The sequence below is a fragment of the Prunus persica genome, chromosome G3 (assembly GCF_000346465.2).
Source record: "Prunus persica cultivar Lovell chromosome G3, Prunus_persica_NCBIv2, whole genome shotgun sequence".
NCBI classification, from domain to species: Eukaryota; Viridiplantae; Streptophyta; class Magnoliopsida; order Rosales; family Rosaceae; genus Prunus; species Prunus persica.
Window position 1 is genome coordinate 26,901,430 of NC_034011.1, and position 15,835 is coordinate 26,917,264.

The 15,835-nt window shown below is 38.8% G+C and overlaps 3 protein-coding genes across 7 annotated transcripts; 1 reads left to right on the plus strand and 2 right to left on the minus strand.

Moving 5' to 3' along the window:
- LOC18782784 lies at positions 75–8,372 on the minus strand. Of its 5 annotated transcripts, XM_020559517.1 has the most exons (12): positions 7,447–8,372; positions 6,721–6,786; positions 6,488–6,582; positions 5,019–5,867; positions 4,733–4,829; positions 4,491–4,649; positions 4,274–4,389; positions 3,640–4,153; positions 2,043–3,554; positions 1,227–1,949; positions 1,072–1,147; positions 75–756 (listed from the first exon to the last, which is right to left on the minus strand). In XM_020559517.1, the coding sequence occupies exons 1-12, from the start codon at positions 7,526–7,528 to the stop codon at positions 327–329; spliced, it is 4,719 nt and encodes a 1,572-aa protein (XP_020415106.1). In that variant the 5' UTR covers positions 7,529–8,372; the 3' UTR covers positions 75–326. The 5 variants fall into 5 exon arrangements, with proteins under 5 accessions (XP_020415106.1, XP_020415104.1, XP_020415103.1 ...); XM_020559515.1 differs by having other exon boundaries at positions 1,227–3,554; positions 6,724–6,786; XM_020559514.1 differs by having other exon boundaries at positions 1,227–3,554.
- On the minus strand, positions 8,491–10,637 carry LOC18783779 (60S ribosomal protein L7a-1). The gene is made up of 7 exons (XM_007216853.2): positions 10,582–10,637; positions 10,399–10,446; positions 10,076–10,277; positions 9,401–9,570; positions 9,175–9,303; positions 8,990–9,082; positions 8,491–8,880 (listed from the first exon to the last, which is right to left on the minus strand). Exons 1-7 carry the CDS (start codon positions 10,582–10,584, stop codon positions 8,749–8,751), a joined length of 777 nt encoding a protein of 258 aa, XP_007216915.2. The 5' UTR covers positions 10,585–10,637; the 3' UTR covers positions 8,491–8,748.
- LOC18783559 (actin-related protein 2) lies at positions 10,855–15,294 on the plus strand. Its single transcript, XM_007215444.2, has 15 exons — positions 10,855–11,011; positions 11,289–11,399; positions 11,571–11,705; positions 11,796–11,867; positions 11,991–12,069; positions 12,361–12,410; positions 12,609–12,712; positions 12,823–12,891; positions 13,006–13,069; positions 13,328–13,396; positions 13,587–13,670; positions 13,767–13,825; positions 14,408–14,474; positions 14,687–14,770; positions 14,916–15,294. Exons 1-15 carry the CDS (start codon positions 10,970–10,972, stop codon positions 14,994–14,996), a joined length of 1,170 nt encoding a protein of 389 aa, XP_007215506.1. The 5' UTR covers positions 10,855–10,969; the 3' UTR covers positions 14,997–15,294.

Consider the following 15,835-nt stretch of genomic DNA (forward strand, 5'->3'; position numbering starts at 1 on the left):
AATTGATAATAAGAAAATAATAATAATAATAATAATAATAATAATAATAATAAGAATAAACAAATTAAGGACAGTTGGTTGTAAACAATTGTTCTTTTCATTGATACACTGGTACAAAAATTGGCACTTGTCAGTGACCTCTCTTGCTCATGTACACTATTCCGGTCAACCACCGTAAGGCTTCAAAACTACGTAGATGCTCTAACTTTGAAACAAGAATGGATAACTTAAAAGGGGAAAAAAATCCTAAGATATCTATGTTTCTTAAATTTGCTGTACAACTTCTATACCAAAAAAAGAGAAATCTTACAGGATGCAAAGCATGCTCAATCATCAAGTCGATGGATCTCGCCCATCAGTATCCGGTTGCTGGAAACCTTAAAACCAAGGAGAGCAGGATCAATCTGCCTTCCTTTCTTCCCTTTCTTCTTGCCACTTCGCCCCACGTGGCTACCTCCATCAGACGACTCCAATGCAGATGCTGCTCGGTTGGCTGCATCAGCCTCTACAATGACTGGTTTCTTGAGCATGTCTATGAATGATGTCTCCGACACAGAAGCATCACTGCAAGATGAAGTCCTCCTAAATTGCGCATCATTCTTGCTAGATGCTTGAGTATCAGAGACAAGGGTTGCGGCCGGATTTCTTTGCTTGACAGGCAGAGATAATGCTGCCTCAGACAAGACATCCTGGGAAGATAAAACCCGGCGTCTATGCAAAGCATTGTCAGACCCCTTGGTTATAGCAGGAGGCAGCCTGTCAATGGAGCATAAAGAATACAATGAGACTGATAATAGTCTAACAGGAAATTCTGAATATGCATTAGGAGATATCCCTAATGTGCAAACTGACAACACATAATGAAAATAACACTATAAGTGTTTATTAAAGAAAACAAAATCCGTTACATCCGCCAGCCAATTGCACATCACTAGAGAATCATGAATAATCAAAATGACGCACATCCGGATACAAAGTTAATGCAAAGTGACCATAAACCAAAAAAAGCAAACGAAAAGGTAATTCTATTACACAAAGAAAGGAAAAAAAGAAAAAGAAAAAGAACACTACCTCCCATTAGAAACCTCTTCTCCAATCTGTTTATCTAATCCTGTCTCTGAGCTGTAGAAGTTCCCACATCCACCACCTGTACCATTTAAAGAGTTTCAAACTCGTTTAAAATGAAAATGAGATTAACTAAAAATTAAGATCATTTGACAAATTACCAGCACTGCTTAGTGAGCTATGCCTGCTATGGGCATTACTACGAAGTTCCCCGCAATCAATTGCAGTTTCTTCTTGGTCTGTCACGTTTCCTTCGTACCCTGAAACTGACCTGTTCAACATGCCTTTCACCCCCTGTTTCTTCCAATTATTACCCTCCAACTCTGATACACCATCACTCACAGCTGATTTACACATGAAGCTAGTATCCACATGAGAAGTATGAGACACTTCCCTAGGTCCAGACAAGAACAGCTGATCCTCCATAAATTCTCTGGAATTAGATCTAAAAGGAACTCTTTCACTAGTTGCCAGATTGCTTGACTGTTCATTCATACCTACACCACCCAAATGGTCCTGGAACGAGACACTATAGTTGGAATTCTGTGGTCCTCCTGTGTTCATACCAACTGGTTGATCCCGGAGAAGACTAAATGGAAGATGTACAGACCCTCCCCGACTTCTGGAAGATGATAACTGATGCTGATAATCAACTTCTGATAACTCTGTAGATTGATGACCCAGTTTTTGGTGAAGGTCCATCAAAATTTGTTTTGAGTGTTCCCTATCACCGTTAGCCCACATATTTGACTCAGCAAAAGCCATGGTAGCTTCTGAATCTCGTCGTTTTTGTTCAGCATCAAGATGCAAATGCGGTCGATGTGCTTCAATGCAGCTATTTTCCAGCTGCCCGCTGTTCCCACAGGGCATGCGTTCCAAACCAACTGAATGAGAAGAAAAAAACTCATCAGAAACCAGTTGACGGTTAGAGGGCATCCCCGAAGAAATGGAGTCCTGTTTATCAATAGAGCACTTACGCCGATACTGATCCTGCAAATCTAGACCCTGCCCACATGCATTCTGAATATCAAAGTTCATCCCATGTCGGTCCCGTGAGGTATGATTCCAGTTGAGATGGCTTAGTTGCTGTTCATGGGTGGGAAACCTCTGCTGTTGCTGGTAATTTTCTGAAGAACTAAATGCAACCATCTGCGCCTGGTGATGGCCAGCAGGATCCCTGGCAACATGACTTGCTTCATCTGCAAACCGAGGACCACCTAAACGTCTTTCCCCCTCCATCTGCAGCTGCTCCCTCAATGCCACAGATAACTGCTGTGCCTGCAACTCTTGTTGCTGAAAACGAAGTTGCAGCTCTGAAGGGTGCATATTCCCTTGCTTGGCCTGAGATATGAGGTCAAGAAAATCAGTCTGTCCAGGGCGTCCTATATTTGCTTGGATGATCTGCTCTAGCAATGGATCTTGTATGGAGGAATGGGAATGGTGCAAGTCATTTGGAAATTGCTTCCTTAAACTTAATTGATCTAAAGGGTTGCCATTTGTGGCATCAATCTTCCATTGCCCATAACCAGAATCAGACATCTGTTGATGCAAAAATTGTTCAAGGAGCAAGTGCTGAGTTTGAGATTGCTGTTGTTGCTGCAGTTTCATCTGGTGATGGTGAAGCTGCTGCTTCAAGTGATGCTGTTGCTGAAGCTCCAGCTGACGCAGGCGTTGCTGAAGTTCCAGCTGACGCTGGTGTTGCTGAAACTCCAACTGACGCTGGTGTTGCTGGAGCTCCAACTGACGCTGACGTTGCTGAAGCTCCAACTGATGCTGATGTTGCTGAAGCTCCAATTGGTGATGCTGTTGGCGAAGCTCCAACTGACGCTGACGCTGCTGTTGACGCTGTAGTTCTAAGAGATGTTCCATATCTGCAACAGGTTGATGGAACGGCTGGATATTAGGGTTATTGCTGTCAGAAAAACCAAATCCAGGGAATTGGTCTACACCAGTCCCTGCACCATGCGCAGCAGGAAGCAGAGATGGATGGTTCAGCTGCTGAAGCCGTTCTTTTAGTAACTTCTGTGGCATTATATGCTCAGCAAGGCCAAAGCCACTGATCTCTTTCCCCATGCGAGAAAGATGGTGAGCATCTATAGAACCCAGACTAATATTAGTGTTATTTCTTATATAATTATCAGACTGTGTATCCACAAAGGAAGGTTGATCAATCATGGGACCAAGGGGATTCTGACTAGCAATAGTGGCACCTCCCTCAAAGAAAGAATCTCTCAACTGAACCTGATCATCCATGCCTAAAGACGCATGGGATGATTGAGCAGACCTTAAATGGGAACTACCTCTAAGCTCCGACATCAACAGGCCAAAAGGATGCAACTTATCATTCTGCTGACTAGGCAGGTTAGTTTCTGAAACTTCATTTGAAAGGGAAGGAAGGCTAGGAGAATTTGAAATTGAGCCATGAATGTCCGCTGAAGACCTCAAAAGGCAATCACTGCTACTTTTAGGCCTTCCAGGAAATACAATTTCTGTATACAACAAAAAAGAGAAGCAATTAAAGTGACAACGTAGACATAAATGACAACATAGAAAATGATAAGACGCATAACACACCTTCATCTTCTGCAACAAAATTTTGAATGCTTTGATTGTCAAGGTACTGGAGTTCAGACTGATAACTATGGTTAGGCATTCTTGATTGAACACTACCACTTGAGGTAGCCTCCAATACAGATGGAGTCCACTGCTGACTATTTAGAATATTAGACCCCCCGTAGTTAGGTGCAGATATTCTCTCTTCCAAGCTGCCTTTAATGACATCCAACGGCTCTAGCTTAGCATGCAAACTAGAGTTAGAAACATATCCAGATTTAGTTTTCAGATGTGGCATCACGTCACCAAGTTCTTGATAAGGAGATCCATCGGGGGCATCAAACAAGCGGACTGGTAAGTCGATTCCAAAAAACCCTTGCTCAAACCATGCGATTATGTCAATCCCCAAGAAAGGTCCCTGGGTGTTCCCTTGAGGATCAAGGTAGCACAAACTTAAATCCTCGGGTGAGACAATTCTGTCCGACACATGTGCCTCGTTGCTCTTGACATAGTGACGATCACTGCTTGAGGTTTGCTGTAAAGATGGAGAATAAAATAAGGAACTTGGATTATTAGGAAGCTGGCTATCAATTTCAACTGTATCTGATTTAACATGGTCCAACAAAGGACGCTTCTGCAAACCAAAATATCCCACCTCCTGGTATCCAGAATTTCTCAGTTCAGTAACGTCATTGCTGGGGCCATCAATCCCTCCATCAGCCAGTGCTTTGACTGTCAGAACTTTCTGCTCACCTTCAGTAGCAACACTTTCTGGAAAAAAATGGAGTGTTTTAACATACAACACATGACAACAATACCAATAGTATCAAACGAAGGAACCAGAATATTAGGTTAAAACTGCTTTTCCTTACCCTTTAAAATATGCGCCTGTGGGCCACAAATAGGTGACACCTCAGGACCAGTAACTTGAAAAGAATTGTTTAAAATGACCTCTCCAGTAGATTGGACATTTTGTTCACTGTTAGCTGCAAAGTTTCCTTCCTCTTTGCTTAAAGTGACATTACTAGTTCCTGAGTAAATGAGAAAACTTGTATCAGAAAAAAAAAATGATGAGGATTATTAGGCATGAGTCCAACAGAATGCAACTTAATACCTTTAGAATCATCACTTAATACATTCTTGTCTTTAGGGGAGTTGTATAACACTCCACTGCTAGTAATGCTTCCCTTCAATATATCTCTCAGACAAGCCTGAAAGCATCACATCAGTAAATAATGGTGATCATAGAAATATTTCACCACTTGCTTATTTAACTATGATAATTAGCGAGCAAGTACGTTATCAAGAAATAAACATGTCATAGATTTCTACACACATATATATATATATATGCAAGCATGTGTGGATATTTAAAAAAATTTGGTATATAATCCATATACCTCTTCATCTGCATCAGGTGCAACAAAAGCCAATGGCTCAGTAGAGCCTACTTGGGTTATTTGTGATACATGCTCCATCCCATCAGGCATGGAATCAAAAGTTAAATCAATCTTTTGCTTACGATAAATGTCAAGGAGTTTCCCCCTGGGGTAGCAATACATATTGAGAAAGGGACTAGCTTTTCCTAATACAGGTCTGCCAATCTGCAGAGTTCCGTTAGTGTTTGACCTCCCTCGTCCAGCAGTAAATCCTACTTTTTCCACCTGTCCTCTGGCCATCCCAAATCCTGGTGCGGCACGATATGGGGCTGCCCCACCTGATTGAACCTCCATGCGATGGCGTGGCCTCCACTTATCCCGAGAATCACTATCACGTTCAGAAGCTGCGCGATTGCTATTGGAAAGAGACTGCTTGTCAACATGAATATCTTCCTTCTCAACATCTGTTTTTTTCTCTATTCGAGAGTCCTTGTCTTTATCTTCAGGGCCCCACCTTGATGACCATTTGTTATCTCTTCGGGATTCATGCCAGCGGTCAGAAGACAGTACTTTATTTTCAGTAACATCCTTAGTTGAAGTGGCACCAACATGGCGATCTTCTGCTCTACCATCAGTAGTAATAGTATCCCTAGTTGAAGTGACACCTACACGGCGATCCTCTTTCTTGCGATCCCTCCTACCTAGTAAGCCTGTTTCCCTCTCCTCCTCACGCCAGCGGCGGGTAATATCTAAATCAGGTGCATTCCTCCTCCAATCTTTTTTGTCCTGAGATGCATCTAAACGCCAAGTGTCTCTCGAATTGGGATCAGTAGAGTTTCCATGAGGCAAAGAACCAGGTGCATGCATTTCCTGTCATTTTTATCGGTATTCAAAAATTGGTTAACTTTTAATCACTAGTCAACTATGAAGACAACATGCACTAAATTCTTCTAATAGCCAAAAAGATAAGATCTAAAATTGGGTCCTAGCATAAATCATAGTTCTTTTTTTTTCCCAATTCAACCGATAGATCAGATGCAGGATTTAACACATTAAGCAAACCAAGAAATTGAATGGGCAGACATGAAAACGCAGAACGACAAAAGGGTATAGAAAATACAAATTGAGAGGCTTACGACCACACTAATGCACTCAAGGTACTAGAATTTCATAAATTATGGTGTGCAGAAAGATAAAGCTTTTTTAAAAGTGTAGAAGGAGGGAGAGAAAGAGAGTTAAGATATCAAAGTGTTCTATGAAAAAAAAAAAAAATCATTTTGAAAAAAAATTGGACAAGTGTAGATGCACTTGTATTAAGCCACACTAACATTAAAGATTTAGTTAAAATCACTTTATTATAAACAACAGTAGAAAAGAACTGAAACACTGGACCACAAAAAACAAATATACTTGTATATATAGCTTATTGAAACAGCAATACGAGCAAATATGGAAAAAGAAAAAAGAAAAAAGAATTGCAATGTACATACTCCTGACGTTCCAGTAACTAGTGTCTTGGAATCAACTGGTTTAGCGTACAGCCATTGTGGAGACAAAGGTATGCTGCTCTCCGATGCTACTTGATCTGCAATTAAGATAATAATAAATAAATAAATTTACACGCACCTGCGGTATTCATGATAAAAACAGTAAAATGATAGCCAATAAGGTGAACAAAATCGCATATGTGGAAAACATGGCAAACTTAGAAAAGGAGCACAACCACCAATTGACTCATCAAGGGAACCTGTTAGCGCCTTCCCCTCACCATTTCCTTCCAAGGCTTCATCTAACATGGCAAACAGAGAGATACATTTACTTAAATTTTTGGAAAGCAGAGTGTCCATAATATGAAAATCCAAGCAGTTCACCCACCGTAGGTAAACTTAAAATAGGGGGAAATAACAGTGTTCGATACACTACTGAAATTCTAATGAAAATCACAAGCCAAGGACAGAAAGACTGTAACACTGTACTACCAATGAAAGACAAAGGACAGGAACACCTTGGCAACAGAATAATCCCAAATTTTGTGTACAAATAAACAACAAAACACAATGCAATAACAATATCATGAACATTCAAAAGCTCTTAATGCATGAAATATAAATTGTGTATATACATGTAGGCGTACATGTATGTTATCTGAAGATAATATAAAACTACTAAGAAAAAAGAATCAACAACACCAACCCTAATTAATCAGCTGGACGAATAATAGATATAGAAGTATAAAGATATGTATGTTAATATGAGATATGTATAAACACTTGTATAGGTACACTGACGAATTATTGCAACCAGGACCAATTTGTAATAGCGAGAAAGATCGAGGAGAAAAGAAAATATATATATATATATATGCGAATAACAAGAATGAGAATGATAAATAGCGAGAAAGGAAGCAATGTGAAGAGATATGGATTGAGAAAAGCCCAAGAACACGAACCGTTGGTGGAGAAGTGTGCATCGGTCATGTTCGCGGGGAGGAGATCTTGAGGAAGACTGACTTTTCCGTGGGCCATCGGCATCCAAAACGATTCGAATTACAGAAGATTTCCAGGCAAATGTCGGAGAAGAGAGCGCGCAGCTAATTGTGCTTCGAGATGAGGATAGAGAAAGAGGAAACGAAAATAGCTTCTGCAATCGAACACTTGCAGATGACGTAAATTACACGGAGACAGACAGAGAGAGATTTCTAGGGTTTGAGGAATTGCAGGGCTGGCGAATGAGAGAGAGAGGGTGAGGGTTTGGGATGTGTATGATCAGAACAACCGAAGCGAGTGTATTTTTGTGGAGACCTTGCAAAACTCTATATATGCAATTAAGGCACTGGAATTTGTTTTTTCAGTTTAAAATTTTAAAATATAACGAATTTTTTATTTTGGGGAAAAATAATTGCAAACTTTCTTCTTTTCCTAAATGTGTTTTGTCTTCTAAAATTGCTATCTTTGTACTCTCTTGCTGCTTATTATTTTTTTTAATAAAGCATCTCTTCCAACAACAAAAAATGTTAATCAGGCAACATTTTCGCATCTATAAACGAGTTTTAAAAGTACTAAAATGAGAGAGGGAGAATTGCATAATCTTTAAATTGCATCAAAAGAAAGAAAAAAAAACTAATACACTGAAGGTGTAATAAACCCTAAATAAATAAATAAAACTTTAAAAAACGTGTCCACTCTTCTTTCACCACTCTCTCTTAAACATAGTCTACTTAAAGATAATAGGTTCGTTCTCTTTAAAAAACAAAGATAATTGCCCAACCAACTAGCCAAACCCACATATATGCAGGTAATGGATTAGTTAGCCAAATCCTGACCAACTAGCCAAACCCGCATATATGCAGGTAATGGATAATTAGAGTAAGTTCAATTAAGGTTAATCACAGTTAAATGAACCAAAATAAAAAATGGAAAACCATAATAAAGAAATGGAAACCAAACAGAACCTTAAACCCTATTCTATTCTATGACAAAGATACAAGAAATATCATCGCACAGAAATTGTAATCATGAAATGTAAAATAAATGATAATCATTAGAAAGCCCAACAGCCGTAACAAAAAGGGCATGTCCATGAATAAGTCTAATCCAAACAGCTAAACAACGTTGCAGCTTTAACCTCAGACGCATCCTCAGGAAACAAAACCTCTGCTGTTGATCTAAATAAACTTGAACAATCACAATTCTAGAACCAGACTAGGACAATCTTATCCTAAGTGAAAAAGAAATTCAAGATCAACCAAAATTTAATTCATCCTTTGAGCAGCTTCTTTTGCAAGGAGCCTCTCTTTCGCCCTAGTTTTGGCCTGGGATTTGGAACCCATGATGCCGCCACCCCACTTTTTCCTGTACTCATCATACTTGTCATTGAAGTTGGCCTGCAACAACCAAGTGAAATACCACGGATTAAGCATTCAACCAACCAAAATACGAACAAGTTCAAGCAACAGCATCAAAAAAAATTGCATAAGGTCAATTCTACCATACCTTGATTGCCTCTAGCACCTTGCTGAACTCCAATTTATCTTCATTCTTGACTGTTGTCAAGCACAAAACTGATGCAGTTTTCTTATGGACAATCTGACACAAAAGTAAACAAAAGTTAGTTTGGTCCTAAATTTTTGTCAAAGAGGTCAAGAAAGAAGAGAATGCAGACATGTAAGTAAAATTACCGATCCCAAGCGTGCTTTGCCCTTCACTATGCAATATGGGATTTCCATCTTCCTACATAATGCAGGCAGCCAAACCACCAACTCTATTGGGTCAACATCATGTGCGATAACAACAAGCTGGGCTTTGTTCTGCAAGCAAAATGCAATTGAAAAACAAAAATCATTACACAAATGCGAGCACATTGACAAGGAATATAAAACACATGCAAGTGGCAGGGAACAAGACCTGCTCAATGAGGTAGGTGACATGGTTGAGACCATATTTCACAACAATAGGTTTTTTGGCTTCAACAGTTTTTCCCTCAGACTCTGCTTGTGCCCTTTTCAAAAGGCGCTCCTTCTTTGCTGCTTTGTCTTCTGGCCTATACTTGAGAAGCATCTTGAACAGACTCGTAGCTGCATAAAGGTTTACGAAACAACGTTCTAGTCTCAGTATTTGCACAAAATACAATGCACATTATACATACAGCACATCAAGCATCAAATCATGAAAACAGGTTACAAGACATAACTAGATACAATTTCAAACAAGTCCAGGAAACAACCCATTATGCTAAATGTTGGTAATAGCTAGCAACAACATTCCACATTTCCTTCAACATACTGCCGAACTTTGGGATTCAACAAAATGCACAGCAACATGGAAAGTATAACGCAAAAGTGGTATTGCAACATAACACAGAATTAAGAAACTTGTCAATGGCAGTCCTGAACAGACAAAAAAACTGCTCAATAAACTTATTGATCCAATCTAAATTTCAACCACACTGTCTAATGTTCGCCCAAAAGAAAAACCTAACAGTTATATTTAGATTAACAAACAATCATCTCCATAAAAATAAATTTTACGGAGAAACAAAAAGAAAAAGAAACAAGAGAATGTGAGGGTTAACATGATTACCCAGGTTCTTGTCGAGGGTCTTGGTGAACTGGTTCAAAGCTGGTGGAACCTTCAACCTCTGCTTCAGGATCCTTTTCTTCCTCTGAACTTGAACAACCTTGGGCCATTTCACGAAACGGGTAAGATCTCTCTTTGGAGGCAATGCCCCTCCAATCCCAAACTGCTTGGGACGTTTCTCGAACAGTGGGTTCACCACTTTCTCCTGTAGCCACCACCAAAAAAAAAAAACCATCACAATCACTATATACACCCTAACACTCATCTATTAAAAGAAGCAAAAAGCAAAAATCATTATACAATATATTGACATAGGAAATACGTACCGTCTTCTTCTTCGCTGCGACTGGAGCTTTGACACCTCTTTTCGGAGCCTGCATCGATTAGGTTCAGAAAGCACAAGAATATGTTAAAAGGAAACGAAGACGTTGATGATTAAATACAAGTTCCTATGCAGCCAGAGCTAAAAATGGGAGACAGATGTTGATGAAGAAGGGTCTGCTACTCACCATTTGCGCAGGCTGCTCTTCGAGTTTGCTGGGTACCTCTGAAACCTGCGAACGGCGTAAACCCTAGAAGAAGGCCTCACGATTTATATATTAACTAACTGCACCTTTACGGGCTGGGCCTTGAAATGAATTAAGCGCTGGCCTCGTGCATTACCGAGTCATTCAATAGTGAGGGCCTTAATAAGTCCATCTAGGCTCAATTTCAAACTCTGGCCCCCGGCCCAAAATATAAAAAAGTAAACGAAGATACGACGTCGTTTGGCATCACGACCACGAAGAAAGCCCGTCACTCTTTGCTGCAGTTGGACGCACTTCGGTTTGAAGAAATGCGGTAGATGAAACCAGCAAAAACGGCAACAGCTGCAGCAACTGTCAACAGCAGCTGAACATGAACAACCGAAATGTCGTCGTCTGCGACAATGGCACCGGGGTACTCTTCTCCTCTGTCTAACTTTTCTTGTTTCTCTCACAAGCACAGTAACGCACAGTATTCTAATCTGCGTTGAAAGATTTCATCGATCCAGCACATATTGACACTTTCTTTCTTGGAAGTTTGTTTGGTGTTCGTAAATTTGGAGATAACTGATTCAGAGGCAGAGCAGAAAATCAAAACTTGACCTCTGTTTTGGATCTGTAGGTGTTAGAATCATCATCATCATCTACTTTTGGTTTGGTAACTTTGTCAAATTTGTTTGCTTTAATTGCAGTATGTGAAATGTGGCTTTGCTGGAGAGAATTTCCCTACCTCTGTGTTCCCTTGCGTAGTTGGAAGGCCACTGCTTCGCTATGAGGAATCACTCATGGAACAAGAAATCAAGGTTAATACTTTTCATTACATTTTGGACACAATTTGCACTCTTTCTAGTCCAACTTTACTCAAGGTTAAGAATTTTGTATGTCCTTAATTGGCTCATCTCCTACAGCTTGTGATTTAGTTATTAGTTCTGACAGCCCTTTTTTCCTCCCTTAAATTTTATAAATGCATTTAGGATGTCATTGTTGGAGAAGCTTGCGCAGAATTTCGGCATCAGTTGGATATAAATTACCCGGTTAACAACGGCATCGTGCAAAACTGGGATGATATGGGCCATGTCTGGGACCATGCATTCTACAGTGAACTAAAGGTAAACTTCTTACTGCCCTTGATTGTCAATTTTGTTATTATAGTTTCATCCGGATTGTTAATAACTCTGTTGCCGGGTTTGTGTCAACAGATAGATCCTACTGAATGTCAGATACTACTCACGGACCCGCCTCTCAATCCTTCAAAGAACCGTGAAAAAATGGTTTGTTTTGCAATCTATGTACTATTAAGTGCCTTTTTTTTTGGGTAATCGTATCTGTACCATAATAAATATTGTGAATTATGGCGTTAGCATCTCATGGTTTAGCTTGATTCAACATTTCAGGTTGAGACCATGTTTGAGAAATACAATTTTGCTGGTGTCTTCATACAAATTCAAGCTGTTTTAACATTGTATGCTCAAGGTGCTTATAAAGATGATTAAAGGTTAAATGTTTATATTGCTGTTTTCCCCCCCACTTCTTTTATATCTCCCTTTCTTGTTTAGTTCTTGTTATTCCTACAAATAAGTAAGTAGCTTTGTATCTTCCATGCTTGGAAAACGTTGATGGGGAGAGCGAAAGCACTAGTGTGACTTGCCAGAATTATATGTTGGAACAATCCATAACATACTATAACAACTGTTGCTACTTATGTTTAGCTATACTTTTGTTTCTTTCGGACATGGGCTTCAGCATTTCCTTGTTTTTTTACAGGTTTGTTAACAGGATTAGTTATTGACTCCGGTGATGGTGTTACTCATGTGGTAAATTCCTCAAGCACATCTTCTACGTTATGTATTAAGAGTATTCAGAATAGCTTGGGTAGTGTACACTTTGTAATTATATGTTTGAGCTGGTTAGTTCTTGGATACTCCAAAGGAATGGAAACCATTTCATTAAACCCATTGAAGGTGAAATCAACTCTATGTCAAATTTGAGATATTTTTGCTCCAACCTCCTAGGTTCCAGTAGTTGATGGCTACTCATTTCCTCATCTTACAAAGCGAATGAATGTAGCTGGCCGACACATAACATCCTATCTTGTTGATTTGCTCTCAAGGAGGGGGTGAGAATCAATTGCTTATAACTTAGTAAGATCGATATGATTTGTACTACCGTTGGTTCTACAAATGAAACTTTCTTTTATATTGAGAAATTGTAACGTTTTTCCTGAAGGTATGCAATGAATAGGACGGCTGATTTTGAGACTGTCAGGGAAATCAAAGAGAAGCTCTGCTATATAAGGTAAACAAAAAATCTTATTCTATATTCCAATGTTGTGGAACTTTTTTTTTTTTTGGGTGAGGAATGTTGTGGAACTTATTGATTGCACGAATTATTATATCCAATTTCATGTAGTTATGATTACAAAAGGGAGTATCAATTGGGACTTGAGACAACCATACTTGTGAAGAATTACACTGTAAGTTGATTTTCTTAGCATCTCATTAATTTTCAGTCATTTTAATATATATGTTCAGTATCCTATTTTCATGTATGTCACTGTGTGCTTGCTGTGACACCAGTAGTTTCTTTCAATTTACATTGGTAAAATTACCTCATTGAACAACCATTGTTGTTGTTGGTTTTGGCCTGTCTTTTTTCTGTTTGGTTCCCTCTTTAATCAAGAGTTATATATTTAGTTTGATCTTAATTCACTGATATATGTTGGTTTAATCAGCTGCCAGATGGAAGGGTGATTAAAGTTGGCACCGAAAGGTTCCAGGCTCCTGAGGCTCTATTCACTCCTGTAATTTTTCAATTTTTCTTGCTTTTCTCTTGATATACTCAACTGAATTGCTCGAATATATTTGCTTTTAGTCTTCAGAGTGATATTACCACCTAAAATACTGGTTTTTGGAAAATAAATAAAAAAAGATTATAACACTATTCTGACAGGTTGAAGGTTTTGAATATTCATTCATGTTTTCCTTGTACAGGAACTTATAGATGTCGAAGGTGATGGGATGGCTGACATGGTTTTCCGCTGCATTCAGGAAATGGATATTGACAACAGGATGATGGTACTAATGTGAATTCTCTTGCAAATGAAATGAGCATTGATTAACTCTTTATTTGTTTGACGACATTGATTTATAATTTTAATGCATCTTGTGCAGCTCTACCAGCATATAGTTTTAAGTGGAGGGAGCACGATGTATCCTGGATTACCCAGTCGGTAATATCTAACCCTTCATTGCATCATAAGCGTCTTATTTAAAGTAGTTTCTTCCGATTATATTCAACATGCATGTATCAAGTTTCTGTATGTTTGATAACCTAGCATGAAACTGAGATTACTCTTTATTCCACACACCTTGATCATTTTATTATTCCTTTTCCTGCTCCACTAAAGTTAAGACAATTCACGATCGTCCTTTTTCAGGTGCATAGTTTACAAACCACTGTTTACTGTCCAAAAGCCTCATAATACTAATGAAGACTCTGATGGAGTGTTTAGTTTTCAAATAATTTCCATACCACTGGCCATATGATTATTTGATTTGCCTTATTTGAAAGAAGCCTGAAATAGTCAAACATTGTAGTATCAATAGTCAGCAATTTCACTTTCCTGGAGTATCAGTCCATTTGGGATTAGACAGCGTATCAAAGGAATTGTAGAAAATTTTAGAACCTTAAAAATAAAATCCATGAGTTACTTTTTGACATGAAAAACCAAGTGAGTTCTTTTTCATCCCAATGTTCCTTATTAAAAATAGAGTTAGGAACATTCTGATATTAAATTTTGGTGTTTCTTCAGTTTGGAGAAAGAAATACTGGACCGTTATCTTGACGTTGTTTTGAAGGGTAACAAAGATGGACTGAAGGTAAGATACGAGTTTTGTGTTTCATGGATTAGAAAGAGAACAACCATAGCTTTGAAAAATATGAGACAGGGGGAACGTGCTATTGTATAATGTTGGTATTAAAGGGGTAATAAAATGACGGCGGTTAGGTTGGGTAAATCCTGGTTGAATCTGGCATAATAGACTGAGCTCAGTCGGTCTCTTTCTCATGCTCTAAAATTTGTGACGAACAGAAATTGCGATTGCGAATTGAAGATCCTCCACGAAGAAAGCACATGGTGTATCTAGGTGGTGCAGTCCTTGCAGGAATTATGAAGGTACGTGTCATTGCTTGTTCTCTCTATCTTTGAGATCAAATTTTTAAATGATGTCCCTGGTGCATTCTTGTTTAGTTCTTCCCATATCTGAGATGGGTAAGTGCAAGTCATCTAAAAATTTCAATGTGGTGGTTAACGCATGCAGGATGCTCCTGAATTTTGGATTACCAGGGATGATTATCTAGAAGAAGGAGTTGCTTGTCTAAGCAAGTGTGGTCAGGCATGACTTTTCAAGGTCAGTTTGCCACCCTCTTAGCTGTTTGGAAGAGTGACACCTGACAAGGAAAACCATGAGAGGCTAAGACATCAAAATATCCAATTTGTGTTATGACTGAGTAAGCTATAGGTGTTTTGAGTAACCGTGTTTACTACCCTTGGTAGCTATGTTATGTATAAGCCTAGTGCAAAGAGTTTGTGTGATAAGAACCTATCAAGAGTTGTATCCTTATGGCTGGAATGTATGACATTAAAAATGTAGAAAATATTGTGTGTTTTTTAGTCTGTTTCCAATACAATTTATTTCCTTGTGGGAGAGTGAGGAGTAACCATATTCCACGCCATTGCCCAACCACAATTGCAGACTTGCAGCCCATATTCCACGCCCTGATTTTCTTCTCACAGTGCTGGTGAGAAAGAAGAACACGTCTTCTCTTGGTTTTTTTTCAACCTTTATTGTGAAATAGGGAAATGGAGTTATATAGATAGGTCAATTTTATCCTTTAAAATTCAGATAAAGCAACGCACTTACGCCAGAGAACATATCTCGCATTTGAAAACTGCTTCTTCTGTTGATCAAAAAGAAGAAAAAATAAAATAAAACAGTTGCGTCTTGTTCTTGAGTCTCGTCGTTTTTTTCACTTGATAAATATTTCATGACATAACCTAAATCCATTAGAATACTCGCAGTTGGTTAATAATTCATCCTTTCGCAGTAGCCTTTTTGGTTGTTGCTCCTGCTCTTGGACTTGGTCTTGAAAGTTATAAGCAACTCTAAATTAAATTATGCATGTCACTGTGTCCGTTATAAAGCAACCTAATACCTATTGAGACAAAGATATTGAGGGT